The sequence below is a fragment of the Prinia subflava genome, chromosome 9 (genome assembly GCF_021018805.1).
Source record: "Prinia subflava isolate CZ2003 ecotype Zambia chromosome 9, Cam_Psub_1.2, whole genome shotgun sequence".
Taxonomy (NCBI): domain Eukaryota; kingdom Metazoa; phylum Chordata; class Aves; order Passeriformes; family Cisticolidae; genus Prinia; species Prinia subflava.
The window spans coordinates 31,456,969-31,484,717 of NC_086255.1; the positions used below are offsets into that span (position 1 = coordinate 31,456,969).

Here is a 27,749-nt window from a genome sequence, read left to right on the forward strand (position 1 = left end):
AAAACAAGATGAACCGATATGGAAAAAAAATAGGATTTATTCCCAGGGGAGAGAAGAGATAACAAAATACTTGGGTAAAAGGCAGTAATGGTATTAGGCCACAGATCATGCCACAAATTGGGGTCAAAACCCCAAAAATCTTTGCTTGGGAATTTAAATAATACCAGATTCACAGATAATGACTGTGAAATGTGGAGAATTAGCTGAGAATCCGCAATTAGAAAAGGATCCCCAGGAAACAGAGTGGAACCAATTCATCAGTCACCCTGAGCAAAAATCTGCACAAAGTAAAATTCAGCAAAAATAAAAAGACAACTAAAAAACAAATTTAAGATGTTTGTGTGCCCTGGGCCAGCCACATACATGGAATTTTAGGCTTTTGTAGGTTTGAAGTCTCTGTAATTCCATGACATTCCCAGCCTCCGTTGGACATTACCACACAGGAACTTTGAGGAAATCCAGCCAGAACCAGAACCCCACAAAATCTCTCTCATCACCAGCAGCTCAAGTCCATGGGGGTTTAATTAAATTTCATTGACATGCAAGAAAAGAGCTGCTCTTCAATCCTTTCCCAAATAGCTCTGATTTAGTTTCCCTCCTCATAATGGAAGAATGTGTGTGGAAATCCCACTGCCCTCCCAAAATCCACAGGTCTATTCCACAGTTATTAGAATGGGAATCAATTCCTTGCCAAAATGAGACTGGAAGTAAACAACTTAAATCAACACATTTGTTTCATTTCTTTTCCTTCATTTCCTGCAAATTTTGAATGCTTATTCACCCCAGGTATTTGCATTGCCACCAGGATCCAAACTCATTTCAGAATCGATCACGAGGAATAAAAAAAATGCACATTAATTCAATATATTCAGCCACTTTTCCAGTCACCTGCTATGAAATGTATTTTCTTTTTGTGGTCTAGACTGAAGAGGAGACTCTACATCTCCATATGCAAATGCACTTCAAATTATCCCTGGAAACCAACTTCACTGGAAGGGAAATCATGGAAAGCATTGGATTTATCCATCCTCTACAGACTTTTGCTGGAACAGGTCATTATCCCAGTTTAAACCCCGGAATTCACCAGCTGCTTCCACTTTGAGGGTTCTGTGCAGGTGACAACCAGCCCTGAGTTTGGCAGGTGAATTAAACACTCTCTCAGGTCATATTCCCTGTTATATCCCCATGGATTTTGGCTGTTGCTGGAAAATATCCTCCTTTTCCCTTGATTTCTCTCAGCAAACCCCCAAAAGGTACAAAAAAGGCAGAATTTTATCAACCCACATGACACAAACTCAGCCTCCATTCCCAGTCTGCACAACAAGGAATTCTGGAATTCACACTTCCATAAGTTTAAATGTTTGGCCCAAAAATATTTATTAAAGCAGCAAGGGAACTTTCACTCTGTGTATAAACCGGGAAAAGGTGAAATCTCAATTTTTGGAACATCAGTAACAACTTTTCCCAATGGAAAAAGAAGCTGCCTTGAGCACCTCACCTGGGTTGCCACCATCTCCTTGACAACAGAATTTGGAAAATTGGGATAAAACCTGTATTTTACAATAGAAATACAAAATATCTCCCCCCTAAGAGCAGAAATCAGTGGTTTTTTACTGTTTAACAGACTCTCTGCTGCAAAAATTGACTTGGCTGGAGATGCATGAGCCTATTTCAGCTTTGCCTGGAGGAAAATTTTACAGGACCTTTCCACTGCTTCCAATTTATTCCAGGATTTTGGACAACTGGCATCTAGAGAGGAAGGTGCAAGGAAAAATATAAATCACATCCTGAATTCACAGGACGGTGCAAGTTGAGACTTCTGAAGGATGAAGCACATCAAGAACTGTCCCTGCAGCAGCACCACCTCCATCAACCTCCTGTGCAATGACTTCCCTCAGAAATATTGGACTTTTCCCAGCTATTTGGTGCTTTAGAGCAGATTTTTTTGGAGCATCTCTTTTATCCGTCCTGAGAAGAAAACCAGGGCAAGGCTGGGAAATGTAATCTAGGTCAGATTTTTAGCACGAGGCACAGGTGACTCCTTCCTTACCAAGGATCCCAAAATTCCCTCAGCAGGGCTTTTTTACACTCTGAATTCCACTTTGCGTGCCTTTCCCTGCAGGAATTTGGGGAATGCCCATTTGGATTTGCAAGCAGAGGAGTCTGACCCCAATGGAGATGGGATCCCATCCCATACAGGGAAAACTCTGGGACAGCAGCAGCTTAAAGCCAGCAACAGCCACGTTATTCCCATTTCCCACCTTTTCCCAGGGGACAGAAATATGGGATGGAAGGAGCAGAGCTGGTCTCTTCTGCTGACTGAGGAATCTCCTTTCCCATTCCAGCAGCAGCCTCTGTTTTCCCAGCCAGGAGCTCTTTCCCACCTCACTTGTCTCCAAATTGCCACCAGGGTCACTTTATTTCCATTTTCCTGCTCATTTTGTGTTATTAAAGCCTTTTCTTTGGCACAAGATTCATGCTGAACACAGCAGGAGCACCTGCAGCACAAAGATCTGTTTTCCACCACTTTCAGGTGAAGAACCACAGACTTTGGTCATCCCAATAGAAGCTGAGTTTCAGCCCTCCCACAATGTGAGCGGTTTGGTGAGGAAGAGGGGGAATTCCTCTTTTTTGGGGGGGAAAATTGAGCTGTGCTGAGTGTGGGTGAGCTCCTAAAAGCCAGCTGGCACTGGGGGATGAACATGGGAGTCCCTGTGTGCCGTGGCAGGTGACAGCAGCTCGGGTTTCATTCCAGACTGGGGACATCTGGCGCTGCTGGAAAACCAAAGGAGCTGGGAAGAGGATCTCCCCATCTTCATGTGTGACCTTTGATTTAAAGCTGGGTTTTAACGATTGATCCCATTCCAGCTGATATTCCCAGCCTGGTGGCCGTTCCTTGGGTGGCCACAGGTGTCTCCATGACCTCATGGACTGCTCCCGTCATTTTCTTTCCTAATTAATCCCTGGCAGGACTCGCTCAGCAGGGCCTGCAAGCCAACCTTGCCCCAGATTCCAGCAGGTGTCACTGTGGGCAACGCTATGGGAAAATCCAGCCGGGAAAACACTCATCAGGGTAATTCATATTTGAGTTTTCCCTAATATAATTGCTGATTGTAGTATTTCCCTGTTTTTACAGATTAAAAAAAAGGTATTGTCTGGGCTAGCTTCTTCAGGACTGAAGGGTGGAAATCATGGAATGCTTTTGAGTAAGCACCAAGTTGGATTTTCATTCTAAGGTTCATTCCCACCAAAATTAGCCCACACATGCCTGTAAGCAGGGATACGTGGGTGGGAATTAGGGAATTCTGAAAACTGCTGAACAAATTCCCAGGAGGAGATGGCCCAAAGACCAGCCAGCCACATGCTCTCCTTCCAAACCTCTCACAAAGAATCCAGCACTGAAAGCAAAGCCCTCAGCACAAAACAGGAACCTCATCCATGGGGAGATCCATCCCCAAAATCCTCAGCTCAGGCTGTCAGGAGCATCGCTTGGGAAGAGGGGCTTGAGCTGAGCCACCTCCACCACAGCAACCCCCCTCCCCATGCCCAAATTTCAATTTCATTTTAGTCAGGATTAATTGATTGGATTTTCTCCACCCAGGAAGTGAAAGACAACCACCAACCCATCGGTTTCAAACTGTCTGAAACAAAGAAAATGCCTGGAAAAGCAGATTCCATGGGTTCCTTGCCCCGGTGTTGCTGTAGACCCTCTGGAAACGGGGAACAGTAAACAAACAGATATGGGGAAATTAGAAACAAGGCTGGATCAGGGAAGAGACAACTTGGAGCTCCTGAGCTGCCCCCCTGTGACCTCTCTGTTGTCCCAGGTGCCATGAAAAAATCCACATCCCTCCTGTGTGTCTCTCACAGAGCCTGCAAATCCACCAGGGCAAATAATAAATTATGGATTTGCTTAAATCCTTTCTTTTCATATCTGTGAAACCCTGGAAAATATCTAAGATTACTGCAAAAAAATTGTTTTGTTTTTCTTTTTTCCTTTCTTTCATAACTGTGACGGATCAGCTGGAGCATCTGCTTTAGAGCACATGAAAATATCTCCTCCCAGATAGGTTTAATCCAACTAAACAGGGAATATTTAAATCTCAACACCTGCATAACCTAAGAGGGGCAGCTTTAGAAATGAACATTTTATCAGTGACCTCCTGAAAAGCTGATCATCCACTCAATGCACTATTGCTATAAATAATCACAATAAATTAAAGAACGAAAATCCTGGGATGAAGTCAGTTCAGGGAGGTTTTTTCCTGTTCGACACTGCCTTTGCCATGTGTCCTGCTGGTGACCATGGCCCTGCTGGAGTGGCTTTTCCCACCACTGGGAGGTTGATTGAGGAGAAGGAGGTGCCCAAAGAACAGGGAAAAGCTGGAAAAGTGCTGGAAAGGCAGCTGGAAAACAGGGAACTACAGAACTCTCTTGGGGGAAGCATGGTCTGGGTTGGAAGGGACATTCAGGATTATCTCATTTCACAGGCAGGGACACCTTCCACTGTCCCAGGCTGCTCCAAGCCCCAAAGTCCAGCCTGGCCTTGGGCACTGCCAGGGATCCAGGGGCAGCCACAGCTGCTCTGGGCACCCTGTGCCAGGGCCTGCCCACCCTCACAGCCAAGAATTTCTTCTCTGACAGCTGAGAAAATTTTACAAGTCCCAACTCCCATCCTGCTGAGTGTTCTTGGGATTCTCATGGAGATTTACATGAATCCTCGTGCTTTGGATGAAATGTAATTCCCTGGCTGGGGTGCTCTGGCCTAACTCCAGTGGATTTTACCACACTCACTTGAAAGAAAACCAACAACCCAGCTGCTCTGCGTGGGGTTTAGCAAAGGAGCCCAGAGACAAGGGCAGGGGGACTTCTGACAGCAAATGAGATGTTAATGAACTTCCCTGTCTCCAGAGGAATCCAGCTTCACATGGAAAGCCTCTGGAAAAAGATCTCTCTGGTACCACTGGGCTTTTCAGCCTGAACAAAAGCTGCTTCTTGAGAGGTTTCTAAACTCATTTCAGAAATCTCAGTTTGAAAGAGAACCCTGTTCCCAGCCTGAAAAGTGCATTTGGCAGAGGCCAGAAGTTGCTCCTTGCACCTGACACAAACACCCACCAGGTCAAGACCCGAAGATCCCAGAGGTGCCAAGAGCATGGAACTCCAGGAAATGCCTTCCCATGTGTCCAGCACAAGGATTTTATTGGGAAAACAAGAGGGATTTGGTGTTAAATCAAATGGGAAGAAATGGCAACAGATCAGACACCCCTCTGGTGAGACCCCAGCTGCAGTGGGGTGTCTGATCTGGGATGTGGAGCTGCTGGAGTGGCTCCAGAGGAGCCCATGGAGATGCTCCAAGGGTTGGAGCCAGGCTGGAGAGCTGGCAGTGTTCACCTGGAGAGGAGAAGGCTCCAGGGAGAGCTCAGAGCCCCTGCCAGGGCCTAAAGGGGCTCCAGGAGAGCTGGAGAGGGACTGGGGACAAGGGATGGAGGGACAGGACACAGGGAATGGCTTCCACTGCCAGAGGGCAGGGCTGGATGGGATATTGGGACATTAGGAAGTCATCAGAGTCCGAAGGTTTTCTCCACTGGCATCACCTTCTAACAATAAGTTTTGCATAACCGTGGAAGAAAAACCCCAAATTCTGCCCCATTTCTACCACTGCAGGAGAGGAGAGGATGGGCAATAAACACAGGCACGACCACACTCCTGACAAGAATCCACAGAAACCAGGGAACACTGAACTCCTTTCCTGTGATAACACAAGCAGGAGATTGTTTTTAATTCCCTTCACGTGGTCCATGCCCACATTAAAGAAAATCAAAAGGCAAACTTAACTCCAAACACCACATTTTATCCCAATCCAAAGCCAGAGCAGCTCCTGCCATTGACTCCATTGTATTCCTGCACTCCAGTTTTTCCAGCTGCATTTTATTTTCTTATGCTTTTTTTCCCTCAAAAGCTTTTATTTCCTGGTGCACCTGCAAACCCAAAGCTGTGTTCTCATGAGCACCATTTGAAAAATTAATGGAAGTGCAACTCGAGTCAAAATTTTGTCCATTTGGGATGGAGTCAGTTGTGACTGAAGCTGATTTGATGCCTCCACAGGCAGCATTACCCTATCCCACAGCTCCTCCAGTGAACACACCCCAGAGTGCTTCCTTTGATAAAAAAACAACATAAATAATAACAGTGACTTTTTTTCTTAACCAAAACCTTTTACTCTTCCCTGTTTATTTTGAATTCTCCCTCAAATCTGATTTCTGGCTCTGTGTCACATCAATACCTGCTTTGGTGCTGGCAAAGCCTGCAGGATGGACCAGGGACCCGGTTCCCTTTATACAAGAGCCATCCTCACTCCTAAATAAACCTAAAAGAACACTGATTCTATGGGAAGCTAATTAATTTTGCACATTTTCCTTCTTCTATTCACTGTTGCCACACAATCCCACAAAAGCAGGACTGTGCTCAGCCTCTGTTAATTAACCACAGGCATCCTAAGGCCTCCTGATCCATACTAATTGGGCAGTGTGGAGCAGGAAGGATGCTTGGCATCCCTGCAGGAAAGCCCAGGAGAGCTCTTAAAGCTGAACTAAGCCATGAAATCGCCTCCAAGATCCCACTCTCCACCAGCAGCCACAGCAGGAGCAACAGGGAAGAGTTGTGGGTCCTGGTTTTTTTTTAACATTTGTGCCTTCCAAAATTCAGTCTTTCACTGGAATTAAAATAAAAGTAAGAAAAAAGACAAAGGCTGGCAAGCAACACTGAGCACACTGAGCTGCTGAAGTGGCTGCAGACAGGAGTTGGGATCCCAGATTTCAGCACCCACAGCAGCAGAAGAGTTTCCATCCCTGGCAGCCTCCACCTGTGGGGTTCAGCACATTCCTCTGCCTCTCCCCTCAGTTTGGCTCTGCTGTTTGTCCAGGGAGCCAGGACAAACATCCACTGGTCAGGCTGCCTGGGGCTGGAGGAAACACATCACTGGCACTTGGATCTCAGCAGTGCATTCAAATAAATTAAAATTCTGAATATTAACACTTCCAGTGAAAGCATTCCCAAAAATGCACACTGGGAGATGTGGGAATGGCATTCCCAGCACTTCCAAGCTGTAGCTGCTCTCCTGTTAACCCAGGATGTGTTAATGAAGTGCTCTACAGCTGGATTCAGGGCAATTAGCCATATTTATATTTAAATACCTATTTACACTACAACTAGGGCAGATAAATATTATATATTTCAATGTATTATAAAGTATTGTCAGAGAATCATGGGTTGGAAGGAACTTTAAAGTCCATCCCTGTGCCATGGGCAGGGACACCTTCCGCCATCCCAGGCTGCTCCACACTCTGGCCAGGAACACCTTGAATTTCTATACACCCAGCAATAATCTACAAATCATACTCACACATAAATGTCAAAGCTGTCTCGAGTTCTGCACACACAGCAAACGGGGCAAATCCACGAGATGCAGTTTAGACCTGACATTATGTGCACAAAAATTGATCTGCAGGGTTTGGTGAGAACCCAAAGTGCCTGTGCCACTGCCTCTGCCCAGAGTCCCACACACAGCATCCCCCGGGATTACCAGGCTAGACCCCAAACAGCAGAGGGGCAGTGAGGGCACAGGATGAGGAAAGGCAGGTGAAAAGGCCTGGGTTGAAAACGCCAATGAGACCTTAATTCAATCTCCTCCTGTGCATCTGCAGCCACAGAACTTCAGATCCACGATGATTCTGTCTGGGGCACCAGCGGAGCTGCTGGACTGATGCCAGAGGAGGCCTTGGAGCTGCTGCTCTGCTCTGGGGCCAGGCTGGGAGAGCTGGGGGTGCTCACCTGGAGAGGAGAAGGCTCCAGGGAGAGCTCAGAGTCCCTGCCAGGGCCTGAAGGAGCTCCAGGAGAGCTGGAGAGGGACTGGGGACAAGGGATGGAGGGACAGGACACAGGGAATGGCTTCCACTGCCAGAGGGCAGGGTTAGATGGGATCCTGGGCAGGAATTGTTCCCTGGCAGGGTGGGCAGGCCCTGGCACAGGGTGCCCAGAGCAGCTGTGGCTGCCCCTGGATCCCTGGCAGTGCCCAAGGCCAGGTTGGAGCAGCCTGGGACAGTGGAAGGTGTCCCTGCCATGGCAGGGGTGGCACTGGATGATCCTTAATGTCCCTTCCAAACCAATCCAGTCTGGGATTTGTTACTCCAGCTGCCCCTGGCTCTCTGAATTCCTGCCTCCTTCCCTGAAAACCTGACCCAATTCAGTGGAGCTGGGACAGATGTTGGGGCAGGTAACAGCTCCACCCCTGACATCCAGACAAAGGGATCCTAATTTGATACAGGAGTAGCAATTTGCAGTTGGGAACAAAATTGAGAAGAATCAGCTGTAGGCACAATGAAGAATTTGAGATCAAATGAAAACCTACAGAATCTTCAGTACCTGCAAGTGGCTTCAGAGGAGAAGAGGTCAAGGAATCTTAATTATGTCTATCAGTAGCTGAACACCTGATTTGAGGTGGAAATCCTACAAGTTTTACATTTGAATGGCACAGGGAATAACCTTAAAGAAGAGAAACACTCCCAGAATGTGCAGCAAATCAAGGACAGGAAAGAAATTCCAATATTGTGCCACAAAACCCAAATAAAAATGAAGGGGGGTGGAAAGAGGGAGAGGAGGAAATGCCAGCCCAGACCTCTGAGCACTGCCCATGCCCACCAAAAGCTCATCCCACTCCTCAGCCATGCCAGGAACAGACTCCCCCTCCTACTCCCTCCAGGATTTAATTCCATTTGCTAAATGGAATTACCCATCCAGACTGAAATCCTTGGCAATGATGGTGCCACCCAGATAAACCCTGGGTGAGTCAGCAGACACGTTTTTCCATGTCATATTAACAATTCCATCATCCAGAGGGGTTTTCCAAGACTTCAGAGGTGTCAACTACGGAAAGGGGGTTGTAGCCAGGTGGGAGTTTATATCTCAGTATACAGACCTGAGAGTGACTTTTTATTTTTAATTTATGCAAAACACAGCCTGCTCAATCCCAGACAAACCCAGAGGAAATAATGCTGATTCCAAGTGGGAAACTGGGAGCATCCACCCTAAAAATCCAGATTTATTCCCCACAGATGCTGCTTTCGTGCCTCATTTCTTCACTGAGATTTATTAAGAATGTCTTTCCCCCCGCCACAGAAATTTAAGTGTTTCTGGAAAAGTTTTATGGACTTTATTCTCCTCCTTAACTCTTGATAAGGAGCTTAATGTTGGTGATGTGATCCAAGCAAATTCTGGTTGGGAGTGGGGTTTTGAGATAGGCAGATAGAATTTACAGCAGAGGGAATTCATTTTCTTTTTTTTCCCCTAAATCAGAGCATTCCCTGGCAGTAAAGGGAATAAAGCTTATCTGTGAATATGCAATTATTCAGGGTGACAAACAGCTGATTTGTTGGAGCCACAGAATTTATCTGGGGCACTAAATAAAAAGGCAGAGAAGGAACAACACCCAGCAAAGCTCAGAATTCAAAGGATTCAAATCAACTCCAATGTCAGCAGCGCTTTCCCCCCAAATCCACAGGAACATCTTCTCTGACAGAGAGACATGGATGAAGAAAAGAGAGCAGGAATGAAATAAATTCCTGCCACACACACATTTCCTGAACTTAAATCACCTTTTGGAAGGGTTTATTAACGACTTTCTGGGATACTGAATTCCTCAGGCCCAGAAGGGAGCGTTGTGGGAATAAAATATGGGGGGAAACTGTGATATGACCCAAATATTTGACATCCATTTTACATCTGCTTATGGGGCAAGGTTGGGGGGTTGGGGTTTCTCTTTGGTAAAGTGCAGGTTCAGGTTTTTTGCATTTTTGGGAGGAGTTGTAGGGTTTTTTTTCATTTTTTCAGAGGTTTTTTTTGGTTGGTGTTTTGTGGGTGATTTCTTTATTGTTTTAAATAGACTTATTAAAAGCCTGACCCTAAGGAGACCCCAGTTAAAGCCAGGCAGGCAAAGCCCAGCTCCATCCCAACACTGCTGGAACTCTTCCCAGAGCACCTTTTCCATGACACTTTTAAAACACCCTCCAACATAAGTGTCCCATCAAATCTGAAATGAGACCAGGTTCTCACATCCCCCTCCTCCCCACCACTCACCCAGGGGCTGGAGAAGCTCATCCCCTTCTGGGCACAGGAAATGACTGATTCACTCCCCAGCCAGATAAAAATCCAATTCCAAATATACACAAACCCTGTTCAAAACTGGTTTCATTTTCCCCACAACTCCTCTCATGGCCTCGACGGCTGCCAGACTGGGGAGCTGCTCTCTGGGGAAAAAGAAGAGGCTGGATATTGCCAGCAGAAGGTCCTGAGCTCATGAAATCCCAATATTCACAGCACTTACCTCTTCCAGGACGTCTGCAAGCTTACTGAGGATCTCCTCGGGAAGGCTCTGGAATGTGGGAACGCTGCAATACAAAAGAAACCTCCATTAATGGATCCCTCTACACAGGGCACAAATCCAGCTGCTCTCCTCCCCTCTGTCTTCCTGAGATTTTTCCTTCATGCTCTGGGGCTGAACAGCAAAAAGATATCACAGGAAGCTGCTCCTTTTCCTGCAGCTTGCAGGATGGATTTGGTGATGATGGGAGACCACTGGAATAAATCAGCCAGGATCCATTGAGGATCCACTGGAATTCCTGTGTGCCACAAACCTGCTCAGTCATGTTCCTTCCTGGTCTGCTTCAGCCCCCACCAGAAATAAAATGCAGCACAAAAAAAGGGCAGGGAAGATCAGCTCCAAGCAGCCCCAGATAAAAGAGTGAAACCACACCTGGAGGGATGGATGGATGGATGGATGGATGGAGAGCAGGGCAGACAGCTCTGCAGCACTGAGCTCCCATCCAAGCCCTCAGGGAGCTTCTGAACACTTCCCTGGCAGTTCTTCAGCCAAATTTGTGGCTTCTCTTTGGCCAAAAAGGCGACTTTATCACTTGTTTGGCAGCAATCCCCTCAGCAAAGGCTGCCCAGGCCAGGCAGGGATGAGAAGGGGATGCCATAAAGAGCCCCCGACCCAGGGCCCACAGGACTGCACCTAGATCAGGCTGGATTTAGGGACACGAGTTTGGGTCTCCAAACCTCCAGGGAGTGTCCTGACTTTGAGGCTGTATCTCCAGTGCCTTACAGCCCACCCAGGCTGTGGAATTGTCCTCCTTGGAGAGCCCCCAAAGCCATCAGGACATGGTCCAGGGCAATCTGAACCAAAGGACCTCCAGAGGTCCCTCCCATCCCCAACCAGCCTGTGACTTACAATATTCTGCTTTCTCATCCTCAATTTTCCATAAAAACCTGAGACCCATCAATATTCCCAGGTGATGCTGAAGGACACACACAGACACAATGGAAATTTAACCAAATACACACCATAGCCCAGAGCAGCTGTGGCTGCCCCTGGATCCCTGGAAGTGCCCAAGGCCAGGCTGGATGGGGCTTGGAGCAGCCTGGGACAGTGGGAGGTGTCCCTGCCCATGGCACTGGATGGGATTAAAGGAGCAAAGGAGGCTCAGGGGGGACCTTGTGGCTCTGCACAGCTCCTGACAGGAGGGGACAGCCAGGGGGGGTCGGGCTGTGCTCCCAGGGAACAGGGACAGGACAAGGGCAAACGGCCTCAGGCTGGGCCAGGGGAGGCTCAGCTTGGCCAGCAGCAGGAATTTGTGCATGGAAAGGGAGCTCAGGCCTTGGCAGGGGCTGCCCAGGTGGAATCAGCATCCCTGGAAGGGTTTAACAGCCATGGAATGTGGGGATGTGGATCAGTGTGGGGCTCAGCAGTGCTCAGGGAACACCTAGACTTGACCTTTAACGTCTTTTCTAACCGAAATTATTCTTTGATCATTAACCCTTCTATTTAATTAAAAAAAAAAAAAAAAAAAAAAAGAGTAGCTTCAATTGAATCTATTTAATGATAACAAAACAAACCTGGGCAGATAAATGCAAAAAAATATCACCTGTCATGCTCTCAACAACAGCTTTTTTTCCTTAGGAGGAGCACTTTTATTACTGGGAGGATGTGGGCCCACATTGTAACAGGAGCAAGCAAACAACTGGACAGGAATTCTGTGATAGCCAGGCCCAAGCATAAAATAAAAGTTCTTTACATCAATTCCAGCATTCCCAAATGAGGAATGAACTTACAGCAGAAGATAACAGCCCTGGACAAGTGCTCAGATTTTAGTGTGGTTGCACCCTTAAACTCCCAAAGTAGGGGAGGAACCCACAACAGGGTATTTTTTGTATAATTATGCCTGTGAAATCCAAGGAAAGGTAGTGAAAGACATTTATTATAGACCAAATCCATAAAAAACAGGGAAATAGGCCCCAAGTTCTTAACAAATTCCAATTCTTACCATGAGAAAAGCCTAAAACTTCAACTCTGCAATAGAGCAAATTGTTGACAAAACAAACTCCAACGCATCATGGAATTACACCATTCATATCCCATATTTAGGGAGGTTTACAGCAGGCCAGAATACCCCTGAACAGCCAGAACCGACAAAACAGCCAAATATTTGAGTTTCTTTGATAAGAAGAGAGCAAGATTTGATTCTCCAGGTCAATAAAAATCCCCCTCTGCTCTCCACAGGACAATATTAAATGGATTCATAAAAGAGAGTCTTCATTCCCTCCAAGAACTGCCTGGATTATTGAAGGACTTGTGTACAAAAGGAGCATTTCTATGATTATTTCCAGGTGGGTACTTGCCATGAAAGGCAAATGGAGCCTCAGCTCTCCAGAGAAAGCCTTGAGGAAAACAGCTGAGCTGCAAATTGCTCCAAGTGGAAAACCACACAGGATGGAGGCAAATGGGAGCAGAAAACCTCCCAGGGAATCTTTGATCACCACAGTAAGAGGCAGGAAAATTGTATTTCCCTTTCTACAACTGTGTGAAAAAGGCTGGAACTCCAGGAGGGCAAACATTCAGCCCTTGAGTTGGGATGGGTTTAGGGTAGAAGAAATCGCAGCAAACGCTGCTCCAGCTGTTCAAGGAACGATTGATCAGCCCCGCAAAGCAGGGTCCAACAAACCCAGACCTTCTCCAACAAGCTCACCTCTCAGTGCTCCCTAAATCCATCAATAATGAAGATTTTGGAACACCCACTCAAGGCAGTAACAATGCTACAGCTGGCAAAACAGATATCCTGGTATGCAGCACTGGAAGTCCTCAGCAAAGTTTGAAACTTGTGACTTTTCTCCCTACCTGCAGCACAAGTGAAGGGCTTCACCTGTTCCTCTTTTTCCACAACCATCTCCCACTTTGCCCAGGAAAAGCTGGACCTGATGATCTTGGAAGCTCTTTGCAGTTTAATGATTGTGATTTGATTGCAGAATAAACAAGAGCAGCTTGCCAACCTCTTCCAGCACAACAGGACTCCTCCTATTCCTTATTAAGGACTTTCTCCAGCTGCTTCTTACTCCACTAAATGAGGAGTCATTTCTCCACCTGCCCCCAGTCCACTCCCTGGAGGAGGTATGGAATCCAGCTGGGGATGGGATGGAGCTGTTCACCACTGAGCTCCTGCTCACCTGCAGCCCCTCTGCTCCTCTAAGCTCCTGAGGGTGGTATGAGTGTTAAAAAGTAGGGATACCAAATTATTTATGCCTATTCCATAGGATCCGCTGGCAGTACAGCCCAGCATCCACAAGAGGATCCAGGCTACCCTACAGAGGCAGCAGACAAGGAGGCAAAGCAGATCCCTCGCTCCAGGGATCTGAGCTTTAACAGCAAATGCAATGAACTGGATGATTTGAACCCACCCACAAACAGCGTTTTATCAGGAGAGCGTGGCTGTCCCCGCAGGGAACAGCTGAGGAACCCGCTGCAGCCCCCCTGCCCCTCCACCCCGGGCAGCGAGCAAGGCAAGGAGCAGAGGTGACATTTTCCTGGCTGCATTCCCCACTGCTCAGCCACGGAACATTGTGCAGGGATGGCAGCTCCCGGGCCCAGGAGAATTTCCCTGTCTGGAGCCATTCCGCCTGGCTCCAAACGTGACACGTTTTTCCAGAGAGCTCAGCGTGCCCAGCACCAGCTGCCAAGCTCAGGGAAAGCAGCTGTGCTAGAACATCCACGGACTGAATCCCTGTCCCCACGGAGGGACAGGGATATGCCCAACACGAAGGAAGCAGGAAAGGCCGTGGCTCCATCCCTGGGGATGCAGCCACCAAGCTGCTCTCACCTTCCAGGTGGAAGCACATCCGCATTAAGCGTGCTTGGATTCATCCCTGTGATCCATCCCTCGGGATGGCTCCTGGGGGAAGCAGCAGGGGCTTCCAGGCAGTGCTGGCTGTGGCCCAAGGCGTTGTTTGCAGCCTCAGAGGCAGTGCTGCCAGTGCCGACAGGACATTTATCTCCTGCCACACACCACAGCTCGCAGGGCTCCTGGCTCTGCGCTGCCTCCAGGAGAGAACAGCAGCCATTTACTCTCTAAATCCCTTTCCAGACGCCTTCCAAACCTTCCAAGGGTGTTCAGCGAGGGTGCTCCTCCAGGGCGGTGGCAGATGTTTGTCCTGGGTTAAGCCTGGAACAAAGCCTCTCTTATTGCTGCTTGGCACCATCACAACTGCAGCTGTTGTCACTGCTCTGTGCCCTGGGAAAGCAGAGCTCCAAACTCCAACACTCCAGTAAAAGGAAATCAAGGCTGAGTTCCCTGAAACGTCTTTTTTGGTACCCAACTGGAATGAAGGCTGAAAACCGCAAATGTCCTTCCTTAGCACACTTGGGATGCTCCTAGAGCTCTGTCTCAGCTCCAAAAGAGCTGAGGTTCCATCTGATCGGCCCGAGCTGATCCTTGATTTGAGATATCACAAATAGATGGTGCTCTGGACAACTCAAGCTATTCAGGCAGCCTCCCACTGGGCTCCCAGTTGTGTCAGGAGGGAATGCTGGCTCCATTGGGATTGTGGTCCTGGCATAATTTCACAGAGTGACTGGGGTTGGAAGGGACCTCAAAGCCCACCCTGTGCCACCCCTGCAATGGCCAGGGACACCTGCCACTGTCCCAGGCTGCTCCAAGCCCCATCCAGCCTGGCCTTGGGCACTGCCAGGGATCCAGGGGCAGCCACAGCTGCTCTGGGCACCCTGTGCCAGGGCCTGCCCACCATCACAGGTACATTCCTTTTGTGTTGCAAACTGCTGCATCAAAAGATAATTCCTCTTTTCTGTCAGATTAATAAATATTACGTGGAGGATCAACTGCTGGTTATTGTAATTTATAATACCCACAAGAGAAGTGGGAGAAATTAATTTCAAGAAAGGTTTCTATTTCTCCAAAAATCTCACTCCTTCCCCAGTCACACAGGTAATTGCTAAGTCGAGGCTGGTTTTCCTGTAGCAATTTCCCAAATGCTTTGCTTGGATTCATGGAATCCCTGAGGCTGGAAAATCTCTCCGAGCCCAGGCAGTCCCAGCTGTGCCCGATGCCCACCCTGTCCCCAGCCCAGGGCACTCAGTGCCACCTCCAGCCCTTCCTTGGACACCTCCAGCCATGGGCACTCCAACCCTCCCTGGGCAGCCCCTGCCAAGGCCTGAGCTCCCTTTCCATGCACAAATTCCTGCTGCTGTCCTGCCTGAACCCTTCCCCAGCTCAGTTTCTCTTCCCTGGACATGCTCCAGCCCCTCCAGGACTCTCTGGCTGTGAGGGTGGGTGACAGGGAGGGTGACAGCCACTCACATTCCCATTAATTTCAATTTGGCTTGGCCTTGAAAGCACATCATGGAGCAGAAGTCTCAGGAAGAGACAACAGATCTGCTCTGCAGGTGCTGCAGATGATTTATCTGCTGTGCTAAAGCCACACAGAAAGCAAACAATTCACAATTACTCACTTTGGAGAGGGTGAAAATGGAACAGCCACAGTTTGAATGCTCTGCCACTCATTACACAGCCCTTATCAGGGAAATAAAATGCTGAAAGGAGGTTGTGAGACATTTGTTTTCAGGGATCTGGTTATATCCTAAGCCCTACTACACACAGGAAAATGGGAGAGAAGCAGAACTGATCTTATCCCTGATGAGCAAGTACTGAGGTAAAGCAAGTGCTAAGAACTGCATTTTTTCCTCTTGTGCTGAAAGGATACCAAGGATGCCAAGGATCTGCTGACATCACGAGACCAGGACTCTCAGTGTCCCTGAGGAGAAGGTGAAATGATCTCAAAAGGATCAGAATCTCTAAGGCTGGAAAGAGCTCCAGGAGCAGAGTCCAACACTGCCGTGTCCATCACGAACCCATATCCCTGCCCACCTCTGTGGTTCCTGAACATTTCCAGGGACCTTCTTTGGGCCCAGGCTGTGTTTGTGTTCAACAGGCAGATCAGGAACTCTGGAGGAGTATTTTGCCTTGCTCCTGTCACTCCCTGCCTCTCCCTGACAGGGGTTCATTATCCCAGAGCCTCCTACTGCATCTCCTTTGGCAGCCACTGGGGAGACGGGACTGATTTCAAAGAAAAGTTCCATTGTTGCTGTCAGCATGAGAGGGAGGGAGAGTAATTAGCAGGTATGTGAACCCCCTCCTCCCACTGCACATGAATTCACCCAGGATGATTCATCTTGAAAAGGGCAATTGCTCCCTAAGAGTACAAAGGCTCGGCAGAAGCAGCAGCCACCCCGGGAACCCCAGTGAAGTCTGGGCAGGCACAGTCCTGGTTGCTCAAGTCAAGGCACAGGATTCACTCTGCTGCTCCTGGGCCACCTCAGAGAGGGAACCTGCTCCTGCTGGAATCCTTGGAGGATGTTCTGGGGTGATTCTGGATCTAGCAGGTGGCATTTCTTCATATCTGCTAATCAAATTCTACCTGCAGTCCCAAAGCAGAACGTTTCTACCTTCCAACTCACCCAGCTTTTCCAACTCTGTTGTATCACAGGATCCCAGGGTCACTGAGGCTGGAAAATCCCTCCCAGCCCAGGCAGTCCCAGCTGTGCCCAATGCCCACCTTGTCCCCAGCCCAGAGCACTCAGGGCCACCTCCAGCCCTTCCTTGGACACCTCCAGCCATGGGCACTGCAACCCTCCCTGGGCAGCCCCTGCCAAGGCCTGAGCTCCCTTTCCATGCACAAATTCCTGCTGCTGCCCAAGCTGAGCCTCCCCTGGCCCAGCCTGAGGCCGTTTGCCCTTGTCCTGTCCCTGTTCCCTGGGAGCACAGCCCGACCCCCCCTGGCTGTCCCCTCCTGTCAGGAGCTGTGCAGAGCCACAAGGTCCCCCCTGAGCCTCCTTTTCTCCAGGCTCAGCCCTTTCCCAGCTCCCTCAGCCTCTCCTGGGGCTCCAGCCCCTTCCCCAGCTCCCTTCCCTGCCCTGGACACGCTCCAGCCCCTCCAGGGCTCTCTGGCTGGAGGGACAGAACTGGACACAGCCCTCGAGTCCCTCAGCAGGGCCAGACCAGAGGGACAATCACTGCCCTGGTCCATCTGGCCACACTGTGTTTGATATAAATACACTGGTGATTAAAGATAAAAGCTGTCATGCAAAGCCTCACAGCCCTGAACACTGACTTTTATGATCCTGCATTCGCAATACAGCTGAAATTAAACTGTCTTTGGCTTGCACTGTAATTATCTCTTCAAAACAGTTTGCTGTCTAGGAGTTGCTCTCCTGTATTTTTTCCCCTTTGTCTGTGGTGTTTCATGGGAAATGAAACCTCACCCTTCAGCGTCTGGACAGACCTAAAATGGGTGCACCAAGTACATTTTCTGCTTCTTGATTGAACCACAGAATCCCAGGATAGTTTGGGTTGGGAGGGACCTCAAAGCTCATCCAGTGCCACCCCCTGCCATGGCAGGGGCACCTTCCACTGTCCCAGGCTGCTCCAAGCCCCAAAGTCCAGCCTGGCCTTGCAACCCTGGAGCACCAAGATGAAGTCCAACAAAGACCATTACCTCACGCAAAGTAGAAAACAAAAGATTTTTGGGACTGATTCTCATGGTGTGCCCTCAAAAGAGATCCTAAGCACTGGTCAATATGTCAAAATCACAGTGACTGTGAATAAGGGACAAGTGGCATTTGCATGCACGCTCTGTTTTCTCTTTTTTCCTCCAAATTGGGTATTTACATCATATCCAAGATCGAATGAAGGCAGGAGTCCTGTGTCTAAGAGATCTCTGCTGCACTTGACAGCACCATAATCATCTCTTTTTCATGGAGCCACTGAGACCCTTTCCAAGCACAGCCCTGTTTGCTGCTGGAACGCTGCGTCCTCCTTTCAGCCACCCCACTCAAATGAACACATCACAGAGATCACCATCATTTTCTGCCTTCAGAATTACATGTATCCAAGAGAAAGACAAGCCGTAAATGTTTTTAACATCCTCTGAATCACTGGCTTTTCACCGGCTTCTCCTGGGCAATTTCCCCAAAGCACAGGGACCTGGAAGGGCCAGGGAGCTCCTGGAGCGGGGCCAGCGGAGGCTGCGCAGCTGAGGAAGGGCCTGGAGCATGGGGGTGCCCAGGAAAGGCTGAGGGAGCTGGGGCTGCTCAGCCTGGAGAGGAGCCCCAGCTGAGAGGGGCCCTCAGCCCTGGGTGTCCCTGTGTGCACGGAGGGCTCCCAGCAGGGCCCAGGCTCTGCTGCGGGGGCCCAGCAATGGCCCCAGAGCCACGGGCAGGGCCTGAGCCCAGCAATTCCCCCTGCACACGAGGCACAACTTCTTCCCTGGGCAGTGCCCAGCCCTGAGCACATTGTCCACACAGCCTGGGGGCTCCTCCCTGGGGCTGCTGCACAGCTCTGTGCACACAGTGCTGTGCCCTGTGCTCTGGGATGGCCCTGCTGGAGCAGGGAGGGGGCACCAGGTGCCCGCTGAGCTCCCTGCAGCCTCACCCAGCCTGGGACCTTGTGTAATAATTTTTTTTTTAATTGCTCCCTGACACAGGTATTGAGTGAATCTCCACAATTCACAAAGCTTTAAAACACGTGAATATTTACCTTTTTTGTTGTTGTTACTATAAGTTACTATAAGAAGGATTTAAAAACATAGATCTCCTGCCCAACACATTCCTAGGTTGGGAGTTAGCAGGGGTGACCCCGTGGTTGGCAGCATCACCAAATCCCAGACCGGGTTTGGGAGCAACCTTGAGCTCTTTACTCTGGCTGATACATATGAGGTGATTTATGGTGGGACAACTCAAAAAAATCCCTTCTGGGTGAACACCAGAGGATCTCTTCTGAGATCACTGACAAGAAGAGACTTCCAAGAATGACTTCGTTACCCCAGAGAAATAAGCCACAAAAATGGTACCAAAATACAAAGAATTTTGTTCCTTTCATGGTGAGAACCCAGCACAACCACACTGGGATGATTTTCCACAAAAATCCACCTCAGAGGCATTTGAGACCTTCCCACTAACAAGCAGTGCTGTGCCAACCCCAGGGATCCCCAGCAAGACCCCCAGGACATCCCAAGCAGCCCAATTCTGTGATCCCAACCCATGAATGGACAAAACCCCTTTCCTCGTGATGTATTACCTGCACAGAATCCCAAATACCTTTAAAGGACCTCTAAAGCCATAGCTGGGATATCCCTTGCTCCAGGATAAGGCTGAGCCTTTTATTAAATTACAGAAAGGAGAAGGATGATTTAATCCCAGACTTTACACCGCTGTTAATTCTCCCTTTACATCCTGGAGACCAAAATTTCCTATGCACAGCCAAGCCTCCGCAGCTGAAAATGAATTAAAGGTTGAGGATTTTCAAGGGGCCTGGGATGTATTGGAGAAATAATCAAATAAAGCCTGACAGATTGCACACACGGCTCGAAAATACAATTGTTTATGAAAACATAATCTTGGAATATTAGAGACAGGCGAGCAGCATAATGGGCAATAAAAAATCCAAAATAAACAAAAAAACCCTCTGTGCTGGGAAGCCAACTGCAGTAATTCCACACAGTTCTGTTCTGCTGCTGTCAAACCCTCACAGCTTCCTCTCCCAGGCTGGTGATCCCAAATCCAACCCTCAATTCCTGATCCTACTGGCTCATCCCAGTCCTGATATTCTCTCCCAGCACAGCCCATCGGGGCTGTGATCCCAAAACCAATGCCAAATCTTGTTCCTACATCCAGGCTCATCCTAGTCCTGGCTTTTTCTCCCAGCACAGATCTCCCATCTGGGGCCAATGATCCCAAATCCAACCCTCAATTCTTGATCCTACACCCAGGCTCATCCCAGTCCAGCTGGGAGCAGGACACTCAAGCTTCCAACTGGAGCATCTGAGGTTTGGATGATCCATGAGGGGAAAATGCAACATTCCAGGTCCAAAGCAGTTTGGAAAAGGGGACGAACCTTCTGGTCAGTGGTCACCAGCAAGACTGACCAGCCATGGGTCACTTGGTCCATGGAACAGCCCCTGTCCTGCCGTTAGAGGGAAATTCCTGGGGACTTTTCTTTTGGATCCAACACACATTGGATCTGTCCCCGCTTGAATCCCAACAGATGTTTCATTTTGCTCTCTCCAGCGTTTTCTCTTTTCATTATTTTCTCCACTGCAACATAACAGCTTCACTCAATTCCACCAATTTGTTTAATTAATTGCTGTTCAACAGATGACAAAAGGTCAGGATGTGACAGGGTTGTCTCTGTATCCCATCCTGCTCCATCATTCCCTCGGCCCGTGAACCTCCAAACCTTTTCCTCTTGACCTGGTCCAAAAGTGATGAAGGAAATCTTGAAAAGGGAGTGGTTGGGAATATCTGTGGGCTCACTGGGTGATATTTGGACAGAGAAACAATAAAAAGCAGGACAGAATTCCAGGATTTCTGTGGCAGACGTGAAGCAAACAGAAGGGAAACCTGACCCCAAATTAGCCCATGAGGAGGTCAGGGATGGGGAAAGGACAGGGATGATGGGTCCAAAACTAATCAACCCAGTTTTGGTGCTGAGTTTTTGCCCTGAGCCCTGTAATCCAGGATATCCTGCCCTGACTCTTTTCCCAGAGCAGCATCCAAGAGCCTGGCTATTCCCAGAGCCCATCCTCATCCAACAGTGGCTTCACCACCATTCAAAAATGATTTTAAAATACAATTTATGCCAGTCAGCCTTATTTTATTTCATTTTTTCATTGAAAGAAGATCATCGTGATACAATTATGGCTGGCTTGCAGATTTTATTTTCTGTACATTGATTTATGCAAGGCCACATTTCATCTTGATTAAAACCACCATTCAATGTGTTTAGAAGGAAACACTTCAGATTAAAATCTGACTCATTGACAGATATCAAAATACTGTTAAAAGGAGCCAGCAACCGGTGTTGAAAGCATTTCCATAAATCCATTCCTGGTTCTCTGTCATTCCTCATTTATTGATGATCATTCCACACGTTTGCAGATGACTCAGTTTACTCCTCTGGGGTGATTGATGTCTAACAAAACTCCCTTTAATGGCCCACATGTGTTGAACAGCTCATTTTTGGACCAGGCACGGAGATCAGGGCAGGAGCACCAGGGTGAGGACACAAGGATTGATTTAGAACACAGCAGCCAGGTTGTTCCCAATAACATCCCCCCAAAATGCCATTAAGTATCACTGGAATAACACATTTGTCACCTAATATGGATTCAGAGTGGTTATTACCCACATGGGAGGAAGATCAGGTGACAAAGATCACCCACAGATGAAGAAGGGCAAAGTCCAGCGGATTTAGAAATCCCACTTACAAAACTGAGCTTTTTGTCTCATTCCCTCATTTCCAGCACTAAGGAAAGGACTGGAAGAGCACCATGTGGGGCAGAGCTCTGTCCATGAGGGAGCCAGGGACACAAGGCTGGGTATTTCCAATCAAGAGGTGCAGCACCTTTCTCCAATCAAAATGCAGTGGGGGCTGTAGTGGAGCTCGGAGGCTCAGGGACACTGTCCTTTATCCATTGTCCCTTATCCATTGTCCCTTATCCATTGTCCCTTATCCACTGTCCCTGAGATCTAGAACCTCACAGAGACAGTGCTGGGAACACTTTGTGAAGGGCTGAGATTTACTGAAACATCAGCTGAACCTGGAAACCAAAACACAGGGGAACAGAAGCTCCTGGTTCCTGGTGTTGTTTGGAAGGGTAAATCCCATTAGCCCGGACAGGAAAATCCAGGTCAGGGGTTGCAATCCTGGTTTCCTCAGAGGATCCAGGAGCTGCTGAGCATCTCCCATGCTACAGCTGCAGAGGAGTAGAGGCTGTGTTGGACAGGGCATCTGCTCCCTCCAGGTTTCTCTGGGGTGCTGGTGGCATCAGCTGAAGCTCAGCTGTTTTAAAGGAGGGTCTGGAGCAGGTGATCCCTGCAAACATGAACCGCTCCATCATTCCGTGCCCTGGAAGCAAATGCTGGTTCCTCCTGCATTTACCTCCCCTGGATAAGGACTTACACTGAATTTACTTGTTTCAAGTGGCATTGTTTTATTTTCAATACCACCCTTTATCTCCCCACAAAGCATTACGAATCCCGTGCCCACAGATGTGTGTGTGCCTGCACTCACAGATCCCAATTCACTTCATATTTTACCTTCCCCATTTTCCAGCAGTTTGGATTTTCTTGTTAAACCAGATTCTGATTGATTCCTGGCGTGCTCTGGCCAGCTGGTTCTGCTCCCCCTCCTTGTCAGCAGCTTAACAGAACAGTGATTCACGGCAGGTCAGCTGGAATTTGCTCAATTATTAACAACTTCAGGATTTTTTACCATCCCTCTGAGGACACTTCAGCCTAAACCTGATTTGTCTTCATCTCCTGCTCAATTCAACAGCACAAATCCTGCCAGTTCTTTGAGCCCGTGTTCAGTGCATGGAGTGCCCTTTTCTGACTTCCCCTACCCTTTAAAAGACTGATTTCTAATTGCATATCGAGCTGCTGGGGCACCCAGTGAGTTCATCTCTGTTGAGCTACAGAAACTCTTCTCATCTCCTTCCAGAAATAATTATGCTGGTTTATCAGTGTCTATATGAAACTTGAATTATTCCTCCTAATATACATTAACTTGTATTTTTTGGAGTGACAGAAATTGGCCCAGTGAAGTCACTCCAGTGATTACTGTCCCTGTTAGTTTCCAGTAATCCACGAGATGTATTTATTGGCAAGTCACTTGTGTGGTATTGCCAGAGACAGTACATAATTGAATTTAAAATGCATTCCTGATGCCCGTAAAAGCAATAAAAATGTCACCCTCTGCCTGCACATTAAAAATTCATCCCATGCAAGGAGAGGACAAATGCATAAAATGATCATTATGATGTGCAAATGGACTCAGTGCAGGAGAACCAGACCGGTCTCTGCCTGAACATAAAAACATTAAGATACTGGAGTACAAATGGCACCATTTAGTGAACTTTTAAAGGTGCTGAAGAGAAAATGCTCCCATTAGTAGCATGACTAAGCCTTGCTTCAGAAATGGCATTTGTACCAGTATTAACAACAGCGTGGCTCCTGTGTCAAAGCAGAATTAACTCCCTGAAATAAAAACAAACCAAAGCTACCCTGGCACAGGGTGCCCAGAGCAGCTGTGGCTGCCCCTGGATCCCTGGCAGTGCCCAAGGCCAGGCTGGACTCTGGGGCTTGGAGCAGCCTGGGACAGTGGAAGAAATCCCTCCCCGTGGCAGGGGTGGGACTGGATGGGCTTTAAATTCCATCTAAATTCTTTCTGGGATTCTATGATTCTATACAAACCCACCTTTTTTTTCTGGACTTGTCATTGACACCTGTGGAACCACAGCGCTTCTTCCCCTCTTCTTTCTTTTTTGTTTCGTCTAAAGAACTTTCATCGCACTCTGCCCAACTTCTGCTTTCTGTCTGCTCAGCACAAAGTAACTTCACAGGTAATTAAGCACATTGTGAGTCATTAACTCTTCTCCAGATTCCCGGGAGGGTTCTCCAAATTGAGTCCAGATGCCGAAATTAAAACCCATCTTTTGCTCACACAGATTAATTTTTCATAGGAGGGAACTACTACAAATTCCTTCATTTCCCACCTCAGAACTGACTGACTTTGGTTACCACAGTCCTGGGGTCCAGCCTTGGTCACGGAATCAGAAATCCATGGAATGGTTTGGGCTGGGAGGAACCTCAAAGCCCATCCAGGGCCACCCCTGCCATGGGCAGGGACACCTCCCACTGTCCCAGGCTGCTCCAAATCCCGAAGTCCAACCTGGCCTTGGGCATTTCCAGGGATTCCAGCCATTCCACCCTGAGCAGCAGGTAGAGGGCAGTTCAAGAGTGAGAAAAGAACTTGAACTCCCAGACATGAGTCCCAGATTTCTGGCTCAAAACAGATGGAAAAAAGGGCAGAGCTCCATTCCTCTCCACTTGGTGAAGATTCCTGCACTTCTTCCCAGTCTGAGTTCAGTTGGAAGCTCCCAAAGAGGAGCCACATTCCCTGTTTTCCTCAAAACACCAATATAACTCTTCCCATTCAATAAAGGGGAAAAATGATTTAAAGCCTTTCCCGTGTCCTGCTCAGCTCCTGAACCAAACTCCTGCCCCAGGCCCGGTGGCTCCCATCACTGAGAATTTTCTGTGACACAACGAGAGCCACTGGGGTTAGGGCCACAAAAGAATAAATAATCAATTCACCAAATTTATAATCTGTGGACATTTAGTGATCAAAATCAGTTCATTTTACTCAGCGGGGATTTCATGCTCAACAACCGCTTCTGAAACAAGATCCCCTATTGACAGTGCCAGGGGCTACTTTCTGTAACATCTTCTTTAGTGCTAATTATTGCCTATCTTTAGATCAATATTTCTGTATCTTCATGAGGGGAAAGGCGCTGCTTGTGTGGGGAAGGCAGCCTGCGTGGCACATAATGAGATGCACATCTAAACAGCTCTCTGTAATCACATAAAGGCTCTGTGCCTCGTTCCTGGGCTCCGTGAGACAAAACACAACAATTATCAGGTGAAGGATGTGTACTTCACTCTGGAGGGATGATTGGGGATGTGCACACACAGAACTGTTTCTAATCTTCAAGCACAGAAACAAGAATTGACCCAATTTGTACATCTTCCAAACAAATCCATGTGGCAAACTGGGAGCAGCCAGGAGTGGTTTTGGAGTGGTCGAAACTGCTCGACTCTGTTGTAATAAATATTGAAACAAATATTCCTGGCTTTCCTGAGCAACTCTTGGTGAGCTTTAATGAAAATACGGGTTGGTTTTGGTTTGGAAAGGATAGCTTTTGGATGAAACAGATGTAAATCCCACCTTTACAACATTCCCTGTGGAGTTTCTTCCTGGTAAAGGCTACTGCTTCATGCCAGAACAAACTGCAAACTGGGCGTAGGGGGGGGTTGCCTTTTTAAATCCAAGTCCAATTTCATGCCCTGGGTTATTTAAGGAAGAGAATAAATCAAATCACCTTCACTTCCCACTCACCTTGTCTGAAATTCCAGGGGGCAGGTGCAATATTGGGAATGATGTAGATCACAGAGGGACACAAAAGCCACCCCAGGAGGTGGCCAGAGAGGAGGCACCACTATCCCTCATCCTCTAAAACACATCCTAAAACCTCTAAAACCACGTCCTCACTGCTCTCACCCAGCTGGGTGCAACTCTGACACTGCCCAGAGATAACCCCAGTGCAATTAGGAGAGAGCAGGTAACTAAAAGCAGATAATTAAACTCTGAGAGGGAAAACCTCAATCGGGAATGATTTGACACCCTCCCTTAGCTCCACCAGAAACTGCAGATGGTCGTAGAGGTTTTCTCCAGGAAAACACCAGGAAAGAACCTGCCACTGTGAGCAAAGAAAGAGGAAAAGCTCCCTAAATCCCCCTAGGAATCATTTAAAATACTTGTTTAAGCCAAATTTCTTGCTTTACCTGCCAGATTAGGCATTGATGAGCTCACCAAGCTGCAGGCGTGCAAAACAAACAATTCCAAGACAGCAACAGGCAGGATATAAATTGTATAGACAGCAACCCACTGCATTAATCCCACATTTACACATCCTCCAGCCTGCCCATTCTGCAGAGATCCAACCTAAATACAACCTAAACACAGGAACTATCCCATTTCCTCGTGAATCATGGCTGTTATCCCAAGAATGTTAGGGAATATTGTCACAGCATTTCCCTCACACCTCGTGCCGCACCCAAACAGCGAAGCAGCCTCTTCCTGCACCACAGCTTTGTCTCCAGCAGCATCATTCTGTAATGTCAAGGCCAAAATTAGCTCCCAATGCCCTGCCAAGGAGTGTCCAGGAGTGTCCTCATGCACATCCCTGCATGAGGTCAAGCATGAGGTCAAGCCAATACAGGGCTGGAGTTAATGAGCTTCCAGTTTGGAATTGTGCCCGGATCTTTGCTTAGTTTGGCCTTCAGACTCTCACATACCTCACAGTGCAGATGCACTCCTGAGTCCTGCACTGAAACTGGATCCAAAGACTGTCCCCTATTTTTCCTCTTGATTTGGGGGTTTGTTTGGTTTGTATACGGGCCATGATTTGGCTGCACTCAGCAACTGTTTCACCCAGATCACTGACAAACACTAAAATCCCTCTGTCAGAAGGGTCTGTGTGAATTCATGTATTTTACACTCCCTCTGCAGGGGAAGCAATAATTCCCTTCATTTCAAAGCTCCTCAGAGCCAGCCTGTGCTATTTAGGTTTTGCCTGAACAAACAGAGGCTTGGCCACGTCTCCCTCCCCAGAGGATTCCAATCAGCCAAACAGGATCACACCATCCTCATCCCACGTCTCAAGGGCTCTGTGTTTGCTAAGAGTTAACTGAAGTGACAGCTCAACAGACTCCTGATGAAATCTTTGTTCTTATTGAAATGCATTTTTCATGATGCTTTGTCATAATAAAATTCAAAATAAAATAAGTTTCAGGGACAAGTGGCCCATGGATTTCCATTTTTCCATCACTTTGCTGCTCACCCACCGCTGGGTCAGCTGGGCAATGGGATAACTGCCAGCCATCCCTAAGGAAAGATGGAATGAAGGCTGCAGCCTTGGATATGAGTGTTGGACTACAAACCACGCTGCTGAGCTGGGTTATTCACCGTGCTCCTCTCCAAAATTCCCAGCCAGCCTTTTCCAGCAGGGAGAAAAACCCACCTCTCACTAATCTAAGTGGATTTAAGTGACAGCACCAAATCTGCACTGGAGCTTTCTGATTTCCAGCTAATTACCACCAATTAGACCATGTGAAGGACTGACGCCTTTCCTTGGCTTTTGCCACGGGGTTTTTTACTGAGCCCATGACAAGAAGGTGGCCATGGCCAGTGAAGGAGTTGCTGATATTTCCCTTTTCCCATGGTCACTTATTTCTTGAAAGAATTCCCACCACCCAAGCACTCTGTTACTCTGCAGGCACAATTCCAGTTATCCCAAGTTTTCCTCTCTTCCCCAGCCATGGCAGTTCAACTTGCACCCATGTTTCAGGCCAGGGAATTCACTGCAGAGCTGTGTTTCTAAATCCCCCTTTCTAACAGAACCCAAAGGGTGTTTTTAGCCACCACCACAGAACTCTCTGGGAATTGGTGCCAGGAGAAGGCAGCCGTGGCAGAGGCTGTTCCCAGCAAGGCTGAAGTTCTGGATGTGCAAAACGCTGGGTCTGTACTAAAAACCCACTCAGGAAATCCTAAAGAGCTTCACAGCCAATTGAAACTCCAATGAATCCTTCACGAAAATAGGAGGACTCCAAGTTAACTACTGAGTATTTATGGACACTGCAATTCCTGCCAGGATCTGAGGTTTTCTACCTCCGCTCAAACCTGAGGCTTGGGGACTTTGGGAATGCCATAATCATGGGCAGGGATTCAGGGACC

General features: G+C 48.0%; 1 protein-coding gene across 2 annotated transcripts in view; it reads right to left on the reverse strand.

The window, feature by feature from the left end:
* PRKG1 (protein kinase cGMP-dependent 1) overlaps positions 1-27,749 on the reverse strand; it is a 373,799-nt gene that overhangs the window by 106,495 nt on the left and 239,555 nt on the right. For both annotated transcript variants that reach the window (XM_063406143.1, XM_063406142.1), the window contains exon 5: positions 10,379-10,442. In XM_063406143.1, coding sequence (XP_063262213.1) covers positions 10,379-10,442 — 64 coding nt within the window. The remainder of the gene's footprint in view (positions 1-10,378; positions 10,443-27,749) is intronic.